The 24,930-nt window shown below is 38.7% G+C and overlaps 1 protein-coding gene across 1 annotated transcript; it reads right to left on the bottom strand.

The window, feature by feature from the left end:
• Window positions 1–1,863: 1,863 nt before the first annotated feature.
• LOC104072094 (pancreatic lipase-related protein 2-like) lies at window positions 1,864–12,922 on the bottom strand (the record flags this gene model as incomplete). The annotated part of the gene is made up of 8 exons (XM_009578081.1): window positions 12,697–12,922; window positions 10,083–10,237; window positions 7,889–8,014; window positions 6,797–6,931; window positions 5,717–5,825; window positions 4,483–4,581; window positions 4,250–4,372; window positions 1,864–1,979 (listed from the first exon to the last, which is right to left on the bottom strand). Coding segments are annotated over exons 1-8 (1,089 nt in total), but the record flags the coding sequence as incomplete, so codon positions are not given.
• Between the last annotated feature and the right edge of the window lie 12,008 nt (window positions 12,923–24,930).

Raw genomic sequence — 24,930 nt, forward strand, 5'->3', positions numbered from 1 at the left:
CTAGGAGAATGCCGTGGGAGACAGTGTGATAATGCTGGTTCTGCATGTTCCTAACACACCTGAAACTCTAGATTTTGTACTAAGTGCCACTCATTAACTCCAGCAGCTCTCTGTAGAAGTGTAAGATATTTGTTCACACATAATTCATTGCCACTTTAGAATTCACCATCCAAAAGAAGCACTTACGAGCATATGGAGGGGAGGGTCCCGTGTTTAAATAAACCTTTTGATGTTCTTTTGCAGTTTTATGTGAAAACTTATCAGCATAATGACCCATCAGTGGGCATCCTTCCTTCGGACATGGGAAGCAGTGTCCCTGGGGGAAAATAAGATGTGTTACAAGACACTGTCTGTTTTAATCCCACTTCTTAAAGTATAAGAAATTAGGGCATTTCAGATTTTTTCCAGCTTTTTTGAAAAGGTACTTGGTTCTGAGTTCACATCATATCTTCAGTATTTATTGGTGTGGTGAGAAAAGGAGCTGAGATGGTCAGTCAGCTTATTTCATCTGGTTGAAAATCAGAGAGAAACAGATTGAAAATCTGGCCTAGTTCCTTATGCTCTTGCAGAGACCATAAGTAAATACCTTAATGCATGTTGTGCCTTACTATCCGATCTGTAAAATATAGGTGATATATTCATCTTTCATAGGGTCCATTGAAAGGCTGTCTGCTAATCATTATAGGGTGGCTAACTATATTTGTAAACAGGTCTGGCTGGATATCTCACTCATATGGTAAAGATATTTAAGTTTAGGAATACTGAAGCTTGGAATCTCGTTTTGGAATGTGTTCTGTCTGCTTTTCAGCCTTTATTCCCGTGCACAACCTTAATGAAATTAATCTACCTACATAGATCAAACATTCAGATCAAGACCTTGATGTCCATTAAAATAAAAAAAAAAAGATAAGCGTGTATATTTTCAATGATAGTGATTTAATTGCAGTTGGAAAAAATAACATTGTTATATTTAGATAGTTCAATTTTGATATTTGGGAGGTTCTGCAGGAACTGGTATTTGTGGATTTTTGGCTAGTTGGGCATTAGATGAATAAAAGGCTAAATAATCATCATCACTTGTTTATTTTGAGATTGAAAAAAACATTTCCCTCACATCACTAAATTGCACAAGGTTCAGGTTTTCAAGTCCTGAATTATATCAAACTTTCAAGTTACATGGCAGCACTGCTACAAACATTAACAACTTTTCCGCGGTATTGTAATCATTCCTTTTGGGAGTAGATGGAAATAAATTCAGACTTGTCTTCCTTCTTGACCAGTCCTCAGTTGCATTGCCAGAATTGCTCCACTAAAATCCCAGTTATATCAGATATGAAACACCAGGACATTATGCTGCCTTCTTTCTTGTGCCACCTGAGGGTTGTGTGAGCAATGCTGTGCTGTATAAATACCTCCCCTGCCCGATATACTATGGATGTTTATTGTTTATACAGATGCTTAAACATTTTGGAAATCCAGAGGCTGTCCTCTTGATGGTGGGTTCCACCAGGTTTAGATGGACTTCCTTCAACCAGGCTGAGCGTCCCTTACTGCTGACCTACGCAAAAGGTGAACCCAGCCACTGCCTCTCATTGCCCTCTTACTCAGCTCTTCATATCTCCCTTTGTAACTGTTTTTGGTGTTTATATTTACTGCCTTGTTTTCTTCTGGATCTTTTTTTTTTTGGAGTTTGCTGTGTTTACATTTTGTCTGGTTTTTGGGTATGGTCTGGATGAGGGTAGTCAGTGAGTCTGCATAACCCCCCTTTATCCCATGATCCAGAGTGTAGAAGTTGTCCCAGAAATTATTACGAAAAGAAGGGCAGGACTATAACCCCTCAGATAAATATGTACTGGTACTTACCAATACAAAAGCTCGGTATGTTTCACACTGATACCCAACAAATCCATTGGGAGTGATAATACTCTCAGCATAATACCGGAGACTTCTTTTATGTCCACATCCAATAGACCTATATGCTGGGAAGAAGCCCAAGTAAAAAAGATTAAAGCTATACATTAAGTCCACGCCAAAGCAACACTTGTGGGTCTTTTTTCCTCAAAAGCATTTGTACATACAGTGAAGTCTCAGATTAAAAAAAAAAGTAATAATTAAAAGATGTTTAAAGTGTGAATTATTTGGTTTTATACTAAAAAGTGTACTTACGGCTACACATATTTTTTCAATGGGGAAGAGCTAGGTTCTAATTTGCATGTGCCGGTGCTCATGCTGAAGTTAACAGAGGTGGAGATGCACCAAGGTGGACCTTGTGCAGCCTCCCGTTCTGCTATGTGTACTTAACTGCTTTTACTTTAGCATGAGAACCGGGGAGGATTTAGGAGAATTTCCCTTTGATATTTCAAAGACTGGAATAGCTACAGCATTTGTAAAGCATATAGTTACTGTGACGTAGTATTCATTTGTTTACCGTTATTACAACATGGTATTTTGCAAAACCACCGTTTCCACTCATTTCTAGAATTAAAGGTAATTGTAGTAATTATTTTAACTTCAGTGGTGATTCTGTGAAATGCTCTGAAAAGCAAGATGTTTGGCAGTGTGTCCTTGATTTTGTCAGAATTGTTTGAAACAAGTACGTTTTCCCATCAGAGTGAAATCTATAAGCAGTCGGTGCAGGAAGGAAGAAAGTGCTATTTGGGTTATATTTACAGGTCCCTTGTAACAAGTATTGTCTTCATTGGCTCTGAAGTCTCTCCTTTATCAAAGCACAATATACTAAAGTTAGGTTGTGTAAAAATAAGCTCTACTCTGCTTCAGCATGTGTGTGCTCACCCAATCACAGGGTGAAGCCTTGGAGGCACTGAAGAAATTGCAAGCTGGCACAGTTTATAGTGAAATCAGAATTTCACCTACTGTCAATATTTATGCATCTTGAAGACAGACCAGTTGGTATTGACCAGTTGACACACATTGTTCTTTACATAAGGAAAGAAAACAACACATCAAAACCCCTCTAAAAAGTATTTTTATCTGTTTTTCTGGAAAATAATCTGCATCATCAAGGCTTCCTGAGTATGTTTTCTTTCTAGTTCCTTCTTTAAATCTAATTCAAAAAGGTCTGTGCTTTTAACTTAAACTTCAGCTCTTACTGTTGGCTTACCTTGTGCTAGTGCCAAATTCACTTAACATCTATACAATGGGAACATAACACTCCTCTCCCTACTGCATCAAAAGCTGTAGAAAGAAGTTACTAAATAGCATTTCTAAAGCACTTCATACATAAAAGCACTACAGAAATCTAAATATCAAACGGAAGAGATATGCACAAAGTAAGGTTTAACCAAGAGGCGGGAGTTAAGGCTGTCTCTATTTTTAGGAGCTGCATGAACAACCAACTCCATCTGCTCGTGTTCAGTAGAGCTGAGCTTCTCTTTAACCACGAAACATTGCAAACAGCCTTGTGAAATGTTTCTAGGAAATATTTAATTTTTTTGCTGAAAATGCAGACATTCTTACGCAGTCCAATTGGAAAGTGTTTTGGTTCCAAATGACTTTGCGCACAGACAGCTTTCAGTCCTCTTTGTTACTCAGTCCTCCAACCAGTTCTAAGACAGAGCATTTTTGAAAGGCAATTACTGAACTAGCGGTAGGGATTTCAAAACGTTTAGCTGTGAATAACAACGTTCTCATTTCTGTAGGTTAGGATCAGAAGACAGGATTTGGGGGATCTGTTGTACTGGATCCCAGGGTAATTTTGATTAACTGCCCAGCTTTCTTTGAAGAACATGAACTATCAATGGAGCAGTCATTTTATCATCTTCTATATTTTTAACCTTGTACTGTTCCCTTTGAAGACACTAAAGCTGTTAAAGGCATGGATGAGTATGTCTAATATTGGGACCAATGTCTTTCTGGGGAGAAGGGAAGCTCAGATTTTAAAATACTCATTTTTGGATTATCCTTGAACGAAATTTTGCCGGTCCTTCATGTGTGGAATTCCCACTGAGGTCAGTCTGTCAGCACAGTGGCAGGCTCATACAAAGGTTGTGATGAACAAGTCTGCATGCTTTAACTGAAGTTGCCATCTGGAATTTGCCTTGGTTAGTATAAAAGAAAATTGGAGGGTATTTCACAGGCAGCTGTAAATCTTCCATTTTTGAGCATTCTCTCCCTACTCCAAATCTGAGCTATATAAATAATCTATACATTCAAAAGGCTTTACCTTATCCTAGCCTTTATTTCTAACTGTAGCTTATAATGAGGTATTACTTCTTTAAAATATATTTACCTCTCATAAGGTCATTAATATTCCTAGTTGCAGGAGGTACACGAAGCTGCTTGCATCCTGGCATCTTCTTCCCACCATTTGGGTAAAAATCAAGGTGGCCACAAGTCTGAAGAATCCCTGGAGCTGAAATGCACAATGAATCGAGGCTGATCACTCTCAGGTACGCCGTGGCCAACCTCTGTGTTGGTGTCAGCCTTTGCGTGAAAACTTACCAAAGTCAAAGAAAAGATGACCAGCGTGAGTATGAATTATATCAACAAATTTTGCGTCTGAAGGATCCAGCCTAACCATTGTGGGAGTATACTGGAAAAGGGGGCCAGCTGGATCCAAACCTAAATAAATGGAGATACGTCTGATTAAGTAAATAATACTATATGTATGTCATCCCTACAGTGTGTGTATACTGTATGTCATTACATTTCTGCCTTTACTCCACATATAAAAATCCATTTTGTGATCCACAGCCAGCAAAACAAGCAGGGTTTTAATATGCAAAGGAGGCATTGCGGCACAGTAAAATGCTGATGGGTGCTTGGCTTACTTGTGGGGAACAATGTTATAAGAAGAGGTTTGGGGGTTTTTTGCACGTTAGTGAAAAATATGAAATCTTGATGTGTTACTCTGAGCATGTAGATTTGTTTGAGGATTTTTATTTGGTCAAAAATCTATTTTTATTTCTGAAAGCTTGGTTGAAAATGTTACCCCTTCACTTCAGTGTCAGTGATCTCTCTTTGGGGCTAAAGCAACACAGTTCTGATCCCAGTTTCCCTGAATTGTTTATGTGACTGCTTACTGTGTACACAGCTTAGTCAAAGCAATGTCTATGCAGAGAAAAGAACTGACTGGAGCAGAAAGGAAAGCAGAAAATAGTGAGCCTTTAAAAAAATGGTGTATGAGTTTGTCATGACACTGTGTCTCTCTGTGGAGCTATGCGACTAACAGCTTTCTAGCCTTTCCATGGCTATTTGCTGTCTCATCCTGACACACTGGATCTAGGGTTTTTAATTTTTCATTTCAGATTTTCAATCTTTTGAACTGCTGAACAGTCATGTTAGAGTGGGCTTTTAAAACCAAATATAATAATGAGTTGCTACTGTGTTTTACCAGTCTGTTATTCCTGTAATACTTGTACTATAGTATTTTGTTCCTGTTCTTTTATATAATTAAAAATCAAAACCAAGCGTTCCCTGGGACTTGTTGTGACCTGTGAAAAGTCAGGACAATTAAGCCTTTCCGATCTGTTGCAGTCGAGCCTTTCTCAGAGTTGTGAACATTGACATGTGAAATGCATGGCATGTGATGGGACATGGCTTCGTTTGTGTGCCATCATGCTAACTGTATACTGCTAATTACGAGAAACCAGCACATTGCGGTCTGTATTGTGTGTTTATAACACAGCAGTGATTCTTCAGTTCTCTTAAGTCGCATGAAAATACAAAGCTTCATCAGTTGAAATAGCTTCAGTACCCGTTATTCTTCCAATGCCAGGTTTCCTTCTCCCTGCCTCCCCTGCGGCATGTGCTCCAAGACTATGGCCGATGAAATGAATGTTGGCAGGAGAGTAGCCATAGTCTTTCTGTGAAGATGTATGGAAAGGAAAAAACAAGCGTGTTAAGCAGGGGATACAAGCCTGTGGCACTGCACCATGGCCCCACTCTCTGCCAGGACACGGCCAGACCAGCGGGCGATGGAGAGGAGTGTCTTGGATGGGAAGTTACTGTTGCAGATGGTGGGATCTGTACCTAAGGAGCAGCAGTTCCCAACTCATCCCATCCCCTTTTATATCACTCCTCTGGAAGGGAGTAATCTCTGTCAGGAATTGGCCCTTATGAGAGAAAAGAAGGAAGAGGGAATTTTTGCACATAACTCCCCTACATTTGCACTGATTGCTTATCCAAAAGGTGAATGACTCCACTGCCTCACCCCTGAACCTGTCTGTCCAGCCAGGATAGCGGTCTGTGGTGGAGGAGATTTCAGTGCCTTTGTCTGTGGCATACTCTCTGTGTGAATCAAGCGGCTGTCCTGCTATGGAGATGCTCCACCTCGCAGGTCCTGCAGGATGGGGAGGACCGTGCCAGGAATGCTGCTGGTGTGCCAGGCTCAGCTGAGCTTCTGCACGGGAAGCCTGACGTTGGTGGCTGCAGGAGAGTCGCTTCTCTGTGCTGCGATTCCGTTCTTGCAGGAGGCAGCGTGTGTGACCCACAGAGGGATGTTTTAAAAATATTGGTCCTCTAGTACCACTCCTCACCCTGCCAGTTTTGCTAGGCAGTCTCCAATCTGATGTCTTATCCAGTAAAAAGCCCATCATGAGCAAAACTTTCAGAAACTATGGCCTGTAAGTCTTTAAGGACATGCTTATCTGTGGTCTGACACTAAAGTAGTATTTCCATTTGTGCAGGATTAGAGACTTTTAATGACATTTTCAGCTGTGTTATTGAGTAGCTCTGTACTTCCTGACTATTGCATCAAACGTAAAGGTGCCACCCTGAACACAGCCTTTACCGTACAGACTACACACCAGCTTTCATGTTCCACAGATACTTTTACCTCAAGAAGGTTCACCAGATATACCAGCTCAGCCCCCACAATGCGGACGTTGTTAACTGCTTCGGTGTACAAACCGCTAGAGCCACCTCTCCAGTCGGTCAAAATGCAGTTCACGTCTTCGGTGTGAAACATGAACTGGTGGAAAACATGAAAACAGGAGAACAGAAGCAAACAGGCATGAATTACAATTGTAGCATGGTATATGTAAACAATATTTTGTTTTGCTATAGCCAGGGACTCACTTTGTTTATGTGACTAGTAAAGACACATCTTTAGTATGTTAATTCCTACTAATACTGAAGAATCAACACAAGGAGGCAGAGTGGAGGCAGTGATTTGAAGGCTGTATAAAGACACACAGAAGCTTGCTTCAGTTCTGTTTTTCATTCCAGACGCTTTGGTTGGCTTTAGGGTATCAACTTCTCTTAATGACAGTACCCCAGTTAGAAAAAGAGGATAGTATGACTTCTTTTTTTATTGTCCAAGCTTTACTCTTCAAAATTCATATGCTTGGATCATCTAAAAGGATTCACAAATTTGTGTTCATGTGCTTGAATTGTTCAGCCCCAAAATTCATGTATTTTAACCAAAATATTGTATTTATACCCTTCTGGCAATGGAACACTCTAATTTTTCATTCTGAAGCAATTTCATTTTTGAAATGTGCCTGAATAAAATGAAACCAAGCTGCTGAACAAAGCATTTTGTTTTTATTAGATCAAATGCCTCACTCAAATTGAAATGTTTATTTTGACCTTTTGCTGAGGTTAGAAAAGTGACTTTTTTCCCCCTTTATTATTGGCAAGGAATTGAAAAATCAATTAATTATAGCTTTCCCTGTAGAGGTGAATGCAACAAAAGGGCATTTAGCAGAAGGCTGAAGTGCACTATACTCATAGCTAGGAACAAGAGAGCACTCATGTGGAACTGAGCTTCATTCTGAGTTTTTTCCCCCTCATATATTCCCTGAATTAACAAGAGAACAGAGGTGTAAATTTTATGTGGGAATTTTAAGCCAGTTAATGGGGTGATGTGGATATTTACACTTTCAAATACAAGTAAAATGACTGTCAGACAATAGTCGTACCATACCCTGCAGATATTTGTTATCCAGGGGAGGTCCGCTCCAGCAAGATGACCATGTATAATGAAGCGAGTTTTCCTGTGTGTTCGGAAATTTGAAGCTTTGATAGTTGAAGGATTTGTAGCAGAAATTTTCTGTGTCAAGAAAAACCAACCAACAAACAACACAACAAGGATGTGACGGCTCCATCCCAGTGTACATTTTGATACAGGGCAGAGTACCTCAATGGTTAAGGCAGAGTTCTGGACTCTGAAGAGATGGGTAAACTGCCTTGCTGGGGGACATCAATTAATCATTTCAACAAATGATTCACTTCCTCTAGTTAATTGAACTGATGATACTGGCATCCTTTGCACAATGTTTTGAGATTTACTGGTACAACATGCCATGTAAATACAAGATTTTATCAAACTTGGACATAGAAATACAAAGATAGCATCTTCTGCGAGGTATTATGCGGTTGACTTTGAATCTACCTATTTTTCTTTCTTTTTTCTTTGAAGATAAGACCTTCATCGCTTAAGTTTGTAAGCCCACCAGGCTTACAACATCAGAAGTGGTAGGTATTTTGGTGTTTATTGAGAAGGAAGGCGTTATTTTCTTTTAAAGAAATTCTGAATACAGGGTTGTTTTAAAACTTGGCTCTTACTTATTTTTTATTATTGTTTTGTAAGCTTAAAAGGGGATGTCATGCTCTAATTAGCACACATCTCACCTTCAATGAAAGACTGATTAAAGTTAAAACCTCGTAGGCCCTCTCAGCTGGAGATGTTGGACTTGTTCTGAGGTGACTCAAACAGGACAAATCATTAAACACCTCCACTGTTTGTGACTGCCATTTATAAAAAAAAAACAATTATGAAGCCTTTTTCATGTAATGTAAGCCAACAGCAGCAACAAATTGCCCCCCCTCTCCCCCCCTTCATGTTAATTTACTTCATTTTTCTTGCTCTTTGAGAAAGTAAAATTCACACTCTCTGACGGTCATATCTCTTTTTTCACCAGATTAGTGTATAGCTCCACAAAACTGCTCCATGCCATGGACAAGCCCCAGCCCAGACACCTCCGGCGCCTCGAGCATCCTGCTGTCAGCTTTTCCCAGCACTTGCTGATCTTCAGAGAAAAGGGCTGACACACTGCTGGCGTCTTTCAGTACGTTCCCGTTTGATCCATCCTAAACAGTCCTGCAGGCTCCTTTTAGCTACTTCCATTTGTCACTCTGTCACAGTCCAGAGCTTCCTCTCGCTGCCACTAGTTTGCAGATGTTGTAGATAACCTCACCTTTTAACTTTTTTTTCTTCCATACAGTTCCAGTCTGCTGTCTCTATGCTTCTCTACCTGATGTGTTTTCATGAGAGGTTCGACACTCTGTAAGAGAAACTTCCAAGCTCTCTCTAAGGTATATCTTGCCAAGTCTTTTTCTTTAGATTTTTAGTCTTCATTTTCCCTCAGTCCCATTCTTCCAAAAAATGTTTAATATTTGTTTATTTTCTTTATCCATCGCCATGTCATTCTTTTTCTGGTTGTTTCCTTCTTTTTCCACATACGATTTCATTTTCTCCTTCATTTTTTTCTTTAGCCTCCTGGTTTCCTTTCTAAGATTTCCTTTAATTTTTCATCCTAGTTTCCTTCTCCTCTCTGATGAATACAGATGCTTTCTCTTCTGATCTTAACTCTTAACTATTTACCTGCTCTTAGGACTCAATGTTGGCCACCACATAAGCAGAGCCTCTGAGACCAATAGTATGTAGTTCAGAGGACCTAGTAGTCATGTGTATGAACCACATACCTGAGTCGTGTGTATGGGCCTGAAATATGGTTTTAAGCTGGAGACACACAGGAGCCAAAATTGAGCTTTGCTTTTGTACTGCCTTCCCTACCTCTGGCTTTCTAACGCTGCCCTGAAACCGGATTTGGGCCATTAGCTTACTGTACAGAAGTATCCAAAATATCTCAGATGACTTGTGTTAGAAGGCTGCGATTAATATGTTGTAAATACACCTGGCCTGTCAGAGAGCTGAAATGAGAAAAAAGAAATGAAATGAAAGAAAATTGGGATGGACCATTCACGGAGTGTGTAATGTAGAATTGGGCCTTCTCCTGGGAGACTTCTGAGCAAAAATATGGGAGAAAAGAAACTGTCTGTAGAATTTGTTGAACGTGTAGTATACTATCAATTATTAAAACAAAGCAGTGTCTTACTTGATATTTCATCATGTTGTCTCTAGTGTAAAGGAAGAAATTGGTGTTCACAGCTTCTGGAGAGCTGGGCAAGCCTGCCAGTTGTCTCCCTGGGATCCCAGACCAAGGGGGGCTATCTGTAAAGCATCCAAGCCTTTTGTAGCAAACTTCCCTTCCTGGGGTACGCAAAGAAAAATGTTAGTGTTCTGGGAATGTAGCAGGTTAGGCTGCCACCACCTTACAAGAAAAATCCCTGGCAGGATAATGTTTATACCAGGGAAGCAGAAAATGGCTGATTGAGATTAGGATGGCGCCCGTGTTCATTTTTCATTAAGGGGCTCGATTGTGCTCCCGTGCCTTGGGCATGTAGCAGGACTTGAACTTCAAGACTGATTCCTGTTGCAAACATAGCAGAGAGCTCAGTTTGGTGAACTCATGACTTATTTTGTCAGAGATATTGTTAACACAGCCATCGGAAAAAGACAATAAAATCTTGATCCTTTATGGATCCAGAGAACAAATCAGCTTTTGCTGCCAGTGCAGAGCAGTCCTTCAAATTAGTGCGAATGCTCCAGGGATTATCTAAATTGTTATTTCTTGTGCAGCAATTCATGAAGGAGTAAAACGAAACCAAAACATTAAAATAGGTACCTCTGCTTGATCCATAACGTACATTAAACACCTCCCTTATTTTTTTATCACCAAAAGATTTTAGTGGAAGCAATGAAGTGGAATTTGAGTGGAAGCCTAAAGCAAAGGACAGCCTTGGGAAGTGTGGTCTGTGCCTGAAGGACTGGAGTTTCCCAATTTCTATTGTGGCTTTAATATAGTAATGATGCAAATATAACATATGGGTGTTGCCATTAAATGTCATCCTTACCCACTATTATAGCACAACAGTTGTGAAATCAGACTAATTTTTATTGCTATTAAAAAGATACTGAAAACAATGAGAAACTATTGTTATCTAGGATAGGTGACAGATTCATACTATATCAGGCCGTAATTTACTCTATTTTTTACTCTGTACAAAACACAGGGGTGGAGGGATATGTATGGGAAATACATCTAGAGAAAGAGAAGATTTAATTGTGGAGCTGCAGCTAGAGACTCCACAAGTGATCCAGTCATTTTCATAGGGCTCTTTCCTCTGATGCCAGTGAACTTTTGGACTGTGTCTTTTTGTTTCTTTCTGTGTGTCTGTCCCTGTTGAACTATTCTTTCCTATCGGTAAAGAGGTGTTTTGGAGTGGGACTGTTTTCTTGTTCTCTGCATAGCGCTGTGGAAGAGGAAGTGCCTAGGCTGGCATTACAAGCGTTGTAGCTACCATAAATGCTGGTATGGGTTGAGGGTGGGTAGGGGAAACTGGTCTGGAAGAATTTTAATATCAATTCTTATATAAAAATACCTTTCTAATTCCCATTCTCTTTGCTAGCTCCAAAAACCTTTACAGGATTAAAACGTAATAGGTTAAATGTGGGAAAGACATGATATAACTCAATGCTCCTGATGAAGAAGTCTGTTAAATCTATTCCAAAACCCATCCTTTTTCTAAAATATAGTTATTGTGGTGTAAGCTATACACAACAATCTTTACTGTTTATAGATTTTATCAACTATGTGTCTTACCTCTGGCTACATCAAGAAGAAAAAGAGTAGTGATCCATGCCGCAAACATCTAAAGCAAATAAGAACACATTTCAAATCTAATTAAAAATAGAATCTGGAATTCACGTAAGGGTTTCCTTGACCCATTAAAAAAAAAGTCATAGTTGACTGTAGGAGTACTTCATGCATTTAATGAGTTGGATCCAAAAGAATCAACACTTCCTTAAAAATAGCAAGGTTTCAGGAAAATACCTTTGGGATTCTTTCTGTTTGCCGTGGAAATTTTGTGTACGCAGGACATTCTCTAAGCATCTCTTAAAGATTGTCTACCTGACCTTGACAAACAGAAGCTTTTTTTTTTTCTCTAGAGCTGCAAGCTTTATGGGCAAGCAAATGAAATTCTTAAAGGATTTGCAACAACATTTTTTTACAGAGTGAAGTTTCTTCTAGCATTTAGTAGAAAAGTTACTCATAGAACTGCTATTCTGTGATTGTTTTTAAAAGAACCCAGGAACAAACTTAATTCGTGTTTCTAAATCATATGGATGGTCTTGAAAACTCATTTTGATCATTGCTACCATCCATGTGCGCTTATCAGCCCTGATCTGTTTGATCACTTAATCACCAGCTGATAGGTAAGCATCGGAGTAAATGGAACCAGTCATTTACTTCAAGGTGAAAAAAAATTTTAAGTGTAGTCTTACTACTACTAGTAACTTATCTTCAAAGGAAAGAAGATCATTCTTAGAAAACTCTAACATCAGGCCCTGATCCTCCAATGAGTCCTGCACAGGCAGAGTCCTGCACCCCCTTCCTCCCTCCCCACCCCTAGTCTCCCCAGTCCCCTGAAGTCACTAAAACGCTGTTAGGAGCAAAGAGTCCATCCCCGTGAAACCCACTGCAGGTTCAAGCATGTCCTTCTTCCATCTCCTCTCCTCCAGCCACTCACCAAATACCCCATACCTTATCACAATGCACCTAGTTTAAGTTCCTGAGATGCTCTTGTCTCCAATGTATGCCATTTTACCTTGGCAAGGCTCAGAGCAAGTTCTCTGTCCACCTCTCAGTTGATTGCGGCAAGCCTTGAAGAAGCCCTTTGAGGAGCCTGGAACGAAGCAGGACAGCACCGTGCCTGCCCGATGAGGGCAGGTGGCGGAGGGACGCTCACCCTGCTGCTGCACAAGGCTTGGGTTCCCAGCTGCATCTATGACTTTGTTGGGTTGTGCCAAAAGAGATCTCCTTGTGTCAGGCATTCTTCATCTGAGATAACACGTACCAGGTCAGACCAGTTGCTGTGTGACTCCACCTGTTTAATGCAAAGTTTCAAATAGGGTGTTATTGTCACTCATCGGTAATTATTTTTAAAGCTAAAAAGTACTGGGAAGTGTGATGTAAACACTGAACAAACACACAGCCTTTCAGGATCTGGAACAAGGCTCTCGCCACTGGCTGGGCTGCTCGTCTCGGTGTGATGCTGAGTTGGGATTCAAGCGACTTGGTATCACACCGAAGGCTGTAGCAGAGCCCCAGTCTTTTGGATCTTACTCCAGAGTTTTAACAGCAAAACCATCCTTCCTGGAGCTGATCCCTGGCTTAAATAATTTACAGTCTTAAGTAAAATTTTCAAATTTGTATTTGATATTTAAGTCTACCATTACAATATCAAGACACAAAGAAGGTTATGGGATCAGCTAGCATATATGTTCGCAGGGTTTAAGCTGTTACCTGAGAAAAGACAGAAAGAAAAGACAAGGAAGAAAAATGATAAAAAAATTAAATTGCTCAGTCTGTCATCTGTTATTTGTTTGTCTTGTAGTTCTCTCGTCTATAATTTTGCTAGTGGAATGAATTACCTGACTTTTCATTGAAAAGATGACAGAAATGCTTTTAAACAGGGGAAAATAGTTCCTTGAGCAGATCGTCACCACATCCAATCACCTTGAATCTTCGTAATTAAATTGTATTAATTGCAGTAATTTTAGTTTTTAGTGTTTTGATAATGATGTCTTTTCACATAGTACTATATTGTTGTTATACTATTACGTTAACATTTCTGATCAGGTTTTCCTAGAAATCTTTGTTCCTGTATGTAGACACAAATGAGAAACTCGCAACTCAACATTTTAATGTTAAACCCTTTAAGTAGATTGGGTCACTACTGGCACCTCCTAAACCAAGTGTGTACAGAAAGGGGAGACTCCGTTTTGGCATAATCCTTTCCACTGACTGATGACTTATGTCATATCTAGCACACAGAAATATGAACTGAGTTAAAGTTATTCTTAAGAGTGCTAGGTACAAAAACATTTTCAGTTTTTTTTTTTTTTTTTTCCCCTTAGCTAGCCTTGAGAGGTTAATTACTTCAGATACAGATTGTAGAAGCAAATAGATCCTCCATCTCAGTGCTCTGTAACCGTAGCAGAAATTTTTTTCAAGAGTAAGTTAGTCCAGTAAAGTATTGAATTATTCACATTAAAATTAATTTGAGTTATCTTCTGCTCACATAATTAAAGACTGTTGTTAGGGTGCAAATTGGTCAGTTAACCAGTCACCAATAGAATTCAGCAAACAAAAATCATTACCAGGTGTTTGGAAGAAATGGTTGAAAGAAACACTCAAAAAAAAAAAATCTGCTTCCAAGTTATCCTTGGTCATCCTGGCCAAAACTGGATTCAGTGATAGTTACACGTTCTGGAACCTGGTATTATAGTCCCAAACCCTACCTCAACCCTCTGCTGCAACAGGGACTTCAACAGCAGTCTGGTAGTGAAGATTTCGGATCACTTACAAGATTCAGTGACTTTGCCAAGTTAAAATTAGAATGACAAGATATTTAAGGGCTTTTGATTGTACCCATGATGAAAGCATCGTTGTTTCACATCCTAGATGCAAATGTGCTTATTCCATTCGGCTGGAGTAGATGAACATTAGTTTTTTGCCCTCCATTACCAAAACCAGTAAGGAAAATTCCTTCTGTCCTGAAATTTTGTCAATGAATGTGTGTTTTCTTGAAGGATGAAGTGGTCAAAGGTGGAAGAAGGTTCTTTCTGCAGCTCAAACACAGCTTTGTGCAGTCTCTCCTAAAAGCTCTCTTCTATAGCAATATCTGTAAGAGGGGAACTTACATGATGAGGTACGGTGCATATAATATGTTATGATAAAGAATAGGACTAATAGGAATAATTCATTTAAGTTATTGTGCAGGGCTGTTTATGCTATTTTTTTTTTCTTTTTGTCCTTTAACTGTAATTGCACCCACTTGTCATGTCTTAACCTGGAGAGCAAACTTTCTGGGCAGGGACTTACCTACCTACCTCTGCACATTGTGGGGTGTGTAACTGAGTTTTGGGTAGTGTATGAATCATTTTTATTTTAAACGGTAACAGTAATGTAAAGGTCACCTTCTCCAGTACATCAGTTTTAAGGCTCTCCCTAAAGAAGTAACACTTTTGAATAAAAAACCTTGAATACCAGCAAGTATTCTTCTATTCTTTCCAGTCTGCTTGGCTGCTGAAATAGATACGAAGGGATTGTTATTCTTTTTGTCTGCTGCTCCTTCATTATGATCCAGCTTCTAATACCTTTATTGACGCCAATCCCAATGGAATCACTCATAGAATATAATACTTCTTAGCTAAAGAAAGAGCTTAACCAAAGGTTAAGTTCTATTTGCTTTGTATTTTAACACCATTTAAACTAACAACTGTTGTGTGACTTATTTGCACCTCTCATGGTACTTTTCTTGTACTTCTTGAGGTGAGCCTGGAGCTACCATGAGATTTGGTCTGTAATGTTCCTGACTACTTTTTGTCCCAGTAATTAAAATAGAGTGAAGAAGTAATTTAAGAGCATTGGCTCCTATCTGCTCTCCTCATGGCAATATGAATTTTCAAGGATGCGAGTGTGTAATTAGCCATCCTTTATTTACTGCTTACCTCTCTGTTTACTAGCCTTCTGGCTTGGTTAAGTATAACACTTACTGGTACTCCTGAGAAGATGGGTGAGGAATGATTAAACTTCACAAGGAATACTGCGGGAAACATTCCCCTGAGCTTCATCTGGCCTTCTACTCTCTAAATCAAAAAGTGCTACCTAGCCTGGTCTGTCCTGGACGTATCTGGCATATCTGAGTAGGTCTGAAACCTCCCACTACCATGCCACAAAGTTATTTAATTCAGTGTCAGTTTAGAGCTCCTGGAAAACTGGAGATCCATATCCTGTCGATGTAAGAGAGCAGAGATAAGCATCCTCTTTCAGCCCTAGTACTGTTTAACTTTCTTTCGGCAAAATTCAGTAAAATCAACTTCAGGTTGGAAAAAATGGGAAAAAAATTGTATTTGCACAGAGCTTCAGTTTGATAAAACATCCCTTTCCCTGGAGCAGTTTAGAGAAGAAAAGAATTCAAACAGTGTTAGTGAGTTCAAGCTTTCAAGCTTTCAAGCTTGAAGACATGTATTTTATTATTTTCACATTGTTAATAACCATCTGATTAGTAATAGATTGTGCTTGTCTCTACAGCAGCTACTTTGCAGATTGTAAGAGTCGAGCCTACACATTTGAAACAAATACAGTAGGTCAGAGTCGCTGATCAGATTCAATAGATTTAGACAGATTTACATCAGGTAAGATCTGAAATTAGTGTCTTAATAAACAAAATAAATTTATTATTGCAGTTATGTCTTAGTTTGTGTCAAACAGAATTCCAATTCAGTTAGCTTTTCGTCATTTCTGTGATAAAACATTCTTGTGCTGGACGCATATTTTGAGGACATTGAATTTAAAAATAGGAAACTGAAGAATGTGATAGAAACAGAAAATTTTAAATCTCCTCCAGCAAGGTATTTTAAGGTCTACGGACACTATGTGTGTTGATCTAAATTTCAAGATGTGAATTAGTTAACTACAGTGCAAAAAAAGAAATAAATAAATAAACCTTTGGACTTTTTCCTAACTCATTGCCATTTCTTTCTTTCTCTCATCAGGCATCTAGCATGAAATTATTGGTTTTGTACTTTTGAAAAGTTAGAAATTATTTTAAGGAAAGACAAACACCATAGAAAATGGATTTCACAGGTTAACAGGAAAGCATGGAATAAAGATTCTAATCATAACTGTTTTCCATAGCCCTGTAGAAGGCTGTGGTAAATGAATTGTAATTAATCATGATGAATTTTGTTATACGGTTTAAAGATTACATGAAGTGGTGGGATAGAAGGTCTATCTGAAGGCCTTTGATTTTATATTTCTGAATTTTTGATTGTGTTAATTAAAGCTGATGGTTATTAGTAAAATAGGAAGCCATCCTTTATGAGATAATTGGGACAAATCCCTATCTGGTAGTGTAATTACTGAAATGCTATGCCTTTAGGAACACTATATTTTTTTTAGTTGCTGCTTCTGTCTGAAATTAAAGATGACATTTTATATTAAACAGGTAACATCAGCTTGTGGGATGGCTGAATTATTTTCTATATGTTGATAAAATCATTTTATGTATTTATTTCTGAAATGTAAGACTAAAGATAGACATAGACATTCTACATATTCTAGTCCTTCACCAGATTTCCTCTGTATTTCAGTCTTAATCAGGTTTTTAATATCCTTATATTTCATTTTTCCCAAACCAGTAAATGACTGTAATTGTCAGAGCAGAATGCTCCATGTTTAAAAATGGATGATAAAGTCAATAGAATGATATTAATTTATACAAGCTGTTAATAGAAACACCTAATAAAATAATTAAGTGGTTTCATATCGGGCCTTTGATGTGATATGTGGCCTGGTTTATGTGGGTTTGTTGTTATTTTGCAAGCGCGGGTTCTGTTCCATCGCACTACCTTTAACTTCAGTGGAGTACAGGAGGTTTACGTCAATTAACTACTTGTGGTGTGGCAACACATGTGATGGTTTAATAAAACTCTGTATCATTTTTGTAGTATCCTAAAAAAGGTCTCGCAGCCTTGACTGCAGGCTTGTGTTTGTCCCTGATTTGTGTCTTGTCTGGAGAGGAGGTTTGAGTTTGGAGCTGTGCACCTAGGGCATGGTGATCTATACATGGTGATCTATAGATTGCTTCCTCAGAAGGACCCCTGGAAGGGGCTGACAGAAGGAGAAGCAGTACATGGATGGTTCCTGAGGTCTGCTTGGTGCCTCTCACTGGCTTTGCCACTCCCTGTACAAAGGGATGACTTACACAGGGAATAACCTTTTATCACATTTGCTTGTGACACAAGACTGCCTGTAAACAGGAAGGCTTCTTTATTTTGCTTTTGAATGCTGCTGTTTCTTCAGTCAGTTTGGTTTTTTAGTGTACTTTGAGAATGCGTCACAATTTTAATAATTTGTGGGACACTATTGGAATTAAATCAGGTTTTAGAGAAGCACTACCTCTGCTCTCTGCTGTTTTTGGAAGGTCGCTGAGGTGCCAGCCAATACAGGGTAGACTATGAAGAAAGTAACTAATTTATAGTATCTTTCTGTAAATGAAGTAATGAAAAAGCTACAGGATGGCATCCATTTATTTTGCAGACCACCTAATCAGTATCACATTCAATGTGACTTCAGAAAAATTGAGCATCGCCATTTCAATTTTAAGCCTTTTGGCTTTGAAGTTACAAAACCACAGATTTTTTTTTTTGAAAATTGTGAAGAAAACAGTCATGAGGAACAGAGAAAATTCTTTAAAGGGCTCCCCCAAATGAGAGTTATGAGGCAGGGTTGCAAATCACAAAGTCATTTTAAGCCCAAGGAATGTGGGAGTGGATGTTGCAATCGGCTCAGCATGCAACATATAAAGGCATTAGCACACCGATTAGACCTAAGAAGTTTAACTGGAGTATTTCATAATGTGAGTCCAACCCAGCCTCTTTTTAAGTCAGCTGAAGTTATTGTCATTGTTTTCAATAAGCAAGGGTAGAAGCCAGCATTGCAGTATTGATTTCAGGGTATATATAGTTGTGGTTTGTATTTGAGGTGCATACAAATTTCTGAAAAAGATGTCAGATTTCAGTAATATTTCAGTGATCTGTTACTGGATGGGCTCTACATGCTAAGCGTGAAGAACTGAAGAGTGAAAAACTTTAGGATTCGTTTCTGTGTGGGCTTCAGGCTTCTGAAAACCAGCTGCGTGGTTTGTGAACACATCACTTGTAGATGATTGCAGCATGCAGGCCTTGGGTTTTCACGGAGCTGTGCCTGTTTTGGGATTATTTAACAGTTAAATCTTATAAAAAGAAATGGCTATTTAGGCATCCTTCTAAAATTATGTGACAGAAGGGTAAAATGTTCCCGTGGCAGATAAGGGCTTCTAGGCCATTAGTCCTCCTCAGTCTCATGACGACACGTTACAGATGCCGTGTACAGTCGGCGCGTGTGTGCAGAGCTGGTACTTGCTTCCCAGATGCGTTGGTCACGTTAGATGTGCTCTGCATTGTGCCTGTGTACATCCTCGTCTCCTCTCCAGGAGAGAGGATGCTGAGACTCTGCTAATGACATGCCAGTCATGAACTGATTTGAGCAAGACTGGTATATGCAAAGGAGGCGGCACTGATTATTCTTGTCGTTTGAAAAGTTAGTGATACACAACATATGTAAACAGCAGGTTTTAAACAACCATTATCTGCTTTCTGTTACTACCAGCCAGACTACCCTTTATCCCAGTACGATTTCATCATTGAAACTTTTCTTATATCCTGCAGTAATACTTTACAAAATCCTGAAATTTAATTATCTAAATTATATTTCTTATGCACTATGTACATGTATGCCTTTTATCATGTTTACTGAACGCTGTGGATGTAAGTCTGTATGCTACATGAATGAGATATTTACTGGGTGTAATTTTTAATGCCGTTGAAATTAAGTCATTCAAGTGATAAAAAGACAGAATTGTCTTCAGACAACTACAGAATCTGTAGACAGAGAGGGAGTTCGGTATGTGTTTTCAAGATTTACACAGTCCTTTTCTCCATTATGTAAATGCTGATTACAGGGAGCTTTGGGACCCAGTGAGAAGCAATTACAGCCCTCCCAGTCTGCGAGGAGCACATGCAAGACTGCCGTTCACAATGGCCAAAAAAGTCATGGCATGTTTGGTATTCCATTATAAGATAAATTGGTTTCTTTCATTAATGAAACATTCCCCATGCCCTGCCCGTAAAGAAAAAGTACTAACAATGAACAACTTCAAACAGTGAACGGCAGAGGGAACAAGTCCCGAGTTCTGCCTGTCTGTGCTATAAACGTTCATATGCCTCAAACTGATGCAATATATACATTTAGAGAATTGATAAAGAAGGATAATACATCTAAAAAAAAAGAGATTATTTTGTGAACAGAATCAGGGTGTCATTTTATTAGAGGGCTCCCTGAATAGTTGAGGTGTCCTTCCAAAATTACCTAGGTTGATATGTGAATACCAGCACCTCTACCCATCGTTTCAGTTGATTTACGAAGACACACTGATCCCTAATTATATGTGATGATTCATCTAGATTATCAGCCCCAGGAAGGAATGCTTTCTGGTTCTCAGGCTGGGGTCTGTGCTCTGGCAACACTCTCATTATATATGGGGCGAGACCCAACATGCACCACCCCTCTTCACATTGCAGTCAGCTGGGAAGAGAGCTGTATGCTGCACCCCGGACTGCTCCAGTCTTTAAACCTAAAGAAAAAAAACAGCTTTCATTGCATCGCTGAGCAACACCACTAGTTCATTATTGCATTAAAATAATATAGCCTCTAAACAATGCATTAATTATTAGCTTGCCTCATTAGTTAATCCCATTAGACTGATATATGCAGGCATTTTGTCAGTAAAATTGAAAGCAAATTACTAGGAACATCACTTTTCCGGTTGCATCCAGTTGCATCTAAAATGTATAGTAGATCAATAGATGACTTGAAAACGCTCTTGGTTTAGTGTAGTGCAAACTTGGCCTTCTAATTTCTTGTGTTCAGATAAGAGGGCATTTGATGGTTGAAAATGACGCCTTTGCTGAATGATATTTTGGGGAAGGATAAATTAAGCGTATAAGATGGTAGCCTGGGAATACACTCTACTTTTATTACCAATTTGCATTATTGACGTTCCTAGGAAGCTTTGCTTGAAGCAGGAGTGCAAAATGCCAGGCCCTGCACGAGTACCATGTCAAGATATTTGCAGCTAATCTTCCTAAATTAGAGCAAGAGTGACTAAGTCAGCAATTCTCACCTCTGGAGTTTGCATTAACTCAAAGCTCCACACCTAAGACACGACAGCACTCCATGGGGTTCAGCGTCTGTGAGACGCTGGGACTGCCATGGAGGTATAATTTTATTAATGCTGGCATTTTCAGATCAATTCACTAGCTGCCTAAAGGGAAAATACTTCAAAATGTCTACTTAAAAATAATTTGCAAGTAGTTTTTGTTATCAGATATTAATTTCAAAACAGTATCTAAGGGCCTGAAGTACTGAAACACTTAATGAAGGTTTAGAAATGATAATAAAATATAACAGGCATGTATTAATCAGAGAGTCACAAGGCACTCTTGTGAATTGAACTTGATGGTTTGGGTCTTGAAATGTGCTTAGAGTTACCTATGAAGCTAGTAAGTATGATTACAGTTGTAGAAACACCTCCTCAGAACAAGTATTTTACCACTCAGGACAGGATCAACAACCACCTGTACATATTTTCTGCAGAAGAAAAAAGCTCAGAAGTTAACATAGAGGGCAATGAAATTGAGGGCAATTTTGCATGGACCTTTTAACTCCATTTTGTAGTGTCATTTCCATCATCCTTACTGCCAGTTACTTGCATCGCAGCAGCACCTAGAGGCTAGCGCTACACAGACACGAAAGGGAAAGACCTTGATCCTGATGCAGCTAACCGCTGAAATAAGCAGGAGGGGTGGAGGAAGCAGAGACCGACAGTGATGAACTAAGCAAAGCGTGAGACGGTTGACAGCAGTCATTGCTGCCTACCCCATTAGCTGTCAGGAGTTAATGGGATTCTTTAAGTAAAACTATGCTGCAGCATCTCTTAGAAGGATTTAAAGGAATCAGAGATGACAACTGGTCTGGTGGTTTTGTCCCTTTGTATTTACTGTTTCATGACATTTCTTCTGTGAAATTAATTCTAGTTTGTAGCTGTGTTCTCACAAATGAAAAGTTAGAGCTGGTTAAATTTTTAAAACTGCAATTAAGCCTTAAATTAGATGAGCTACGCTTCCCTGCTCCCCATGACTGAATAATAAAACTGTGATGCCTTATTTCCTTGCAGAAATTACAGTGAGAAACTGTTTGTTAACTTGCTCAAAAAAAAAAAAAAGTCCCTGAAAACTACCTTTCTGGTTGTGAAGCAGATCCTGCTTGAAAGCAAAATGGTGCTATTCAATGGAGTTCATATTCTACTGAAGCACCATATTTGAAAGAAAATAAAATAAAAGCTAGGAATGTTGGCAAATGGACGGCAATATTTGCACACAAGCACGTGTTAGATCTTTGAAGTGGCATATACAAGTGTATCCATACAGGTGGCATATACTAATACCTTCTATCAGAGTAGAAAATTACAATTTATGTTATATGAATCCTCAAAGGGTGTGAAAAGCTCTATTTTTGTGCATTCAGTTCAACAGGAATAAATCAGACCCAGAGTAATATGATCTTCAAATATGTCTGATTTCTTATGTCATATTTGCTTGAGTATTTTCTGAGAAGCACTAGCATGAACCATTTGGCTTAAATAATTGTATTGAAGATATAATTGGAGACAACTGTGTTAAAAGGATTTTCACTAATCTATTGGTTCAGGTAGTTTCCCTGGAAACTTGAGAAGGATCCTTCTAGCTGCAGTCTCTATTTTTTAAAAATTATTATTTATTTGTGCTGTTTGGTTTGATAAATTGAATAAGAATATATACTGATTGGATGAGTATTTATTTTCACTGGTTCTGGCATAGTTACAGCCAGAAGCCAGAGTTATGGTTTACATTTCTGAGTGTGACAGAGAGATGGATGACAGCTGATACTCATAAATATCCTCCTGTGAGAGCCTGCAGATTTTTTTTTCATTGATGATTTTTCTTTACAGCTGGTTACCTAAGGGAAGTGAATTAACATAACTCTTTCTCTACTTAGTTTCGTAACTCTGTTATGCTCTTTGAGCTGCCCCAGTCGCTGCTGAGCCAATAAAGTCAGCCTTGATTAGTTTGTTCACCTCTGCTGCGGCGCGCGTCCTCCTACTAAGCCACTCCTAGTCCTAGAACTTGAGCGTTTGCTCTCATCCCTTATCCCCTTCCTACACATCACCTGCAAAACATTCCTCTGCTTTTGTTCATGTGTAAGTATCATAACGATGCACTGAACTCTTCTCGGGGTAACTCTGTAGCCTCACTACAGGAGCATTGCTTGTTCTCCTTCCATCGTGCAGCTGCGCTTCCAGCTGGCGACTGAAATGAGATTTTTAGCTCTTCTGTGATGCCGTGTAATCTGTCTGTGCCGTGAGGCACCAGTTCACTTCCAGGTGCCATAAATAAATATGAATGCTCTGAATTCAGAGGTGATAATTTTTGTATGAAGATTATGTCTGTGCCTAGCGATATAAACTTGCGCAGAGTTCTAGCGGAGCATTCTAGCTGCCCCTATGCACGTGGGGTGTCATCCAGGGACCTGCTTTAAAGTCTCTGAATCTCAATGGGTAGTCTTTGCAATGGGGTGTTGGAACTGAGCCACCATCAGAGAGGTAAATTTGAACCATTTTGGTGATCATATAGATTTTCAAAATGTAGAGTATTCTTCTGAACTTGATGGCGATGCTCTGTAGTGGACAAGTTTGAAAAATCTGTTAGCATGAGTGTCTGAAAGATGCCTAGAAAAAACTCTGGTGCTGAGGGTACTGATGGGTAAGGCAAACAAACAGAAAAAGAAAAGATCCCTAAAATAAGTGAGCAAATTAAGAAAATTCAGAATGAAAAAATCTTTCTGTAGGAGCCAAAAAAGGATTAAGGGACCAGAAAAAAAGGACTACAACACATTTATGTTTGGGTCTCTTTCTGTATTTACCTTGTAAGTATTAAGGAAGCAATAAGATATATCGTATGTGTTTGGTTATAGATATACAGGCATGAATATGAGACAAGGTTGCCTTTCTTTTGGGGAAGTTAATTTCTGAAAAAAATCTCTCCGCTTTTCAGTATTTACTACTACACTCAGCTTAGTAGCTTCTCCTAGGTAAAGAAAAAAACACTGCAGATTTTTTAATGAGTATCACAACTATTACTGTTAATCCTAGACCGTTGCCTAATGAGGCACATGTTCATACTACCACCTAGTGCAATTCATGTCTCAATGCAACAGCAATATACAATATGTCTTTATTATTAATGAATTCTTCTGAATAATTAATCTAGCTGATGTACTTATTGACTACAGTAATAACTCTGTATTAATGGAAGAAAGAGAACATGATTATTCTTCTACCTCTAAGCCTTCTGTAAATAGTACACTGACTTCCGTGCTTTATCTGCATATTTTCTCACATGTATATAGTAATTTCAAAATAGTAATCATTCCCCTAGCACAATAATACACACCTACACTCCTAATGCAGCTGTGGATTTATATGAACGAACAGCTGTTGGTTTGTATGAGCAACCTGTTAACATTTGAAATGTGATTTGGAAAAGGAGAGTAGATTGTCTTGATCTCATGTGCTGTGGTATGGAAAACCACAGTAAATCTCTGAGTTCATAGGTATTAGCATTCTGATCTTAACATAAAATGGTACGGATTAAACAGCTAATGTTACTAAATCCTAGTGTGTAGCTATTACTTCTGTGCATTCTACTTCCCTCATGAAACAGTCAATTTTTTTTTAAAAGGTATGTCCAATAGACATCCTCAGATGATGCAGGGATTATTTAAATAAAATTCCTAAAGGCCAAATGTAATGTTGCTCCTTAACATAATTATGTAATAATGAATATACATAAAAACATTGTGTCCATTTACAAAGGGCTTGGGTGTTTTTTTTTTTATGTTAGAATCTTCATTTTGTCTCTATTAATGAATTATTTCAGAGTCAAAAATGGATATTATCATCATTTTTTAAAAAGAAGTTAGCCAAGTTGGTGCTTTCTATTATTATGTTTAATTCCTCAGCTCTATTTTAGCGCTGTGTCAATAAGTAAAATGTACATACAGTTAACTTAGTGTGCAGCAGAACTTTCTCTGATACTAGCTATATTTGCCCTCGCTCAAAGATAAAGAATATATA

This window comes from Fulmarus glacialis, unplaced genomic scaffold (assembly GCF_000690835.1).
Source record: "Fulmarus glacialis isolate BGI_N327 unplaced genomic scaffold, ASM69083v1 scaffold40765, whole genome shotgun sequence".
Taxonomy (NCBI): domain Eukaryota; kingdom Metazoa; phylum Chordata; class Aves; order Procellariiformes; family Procellariidae; genus Fulmarus; species Fulmarus glacialis.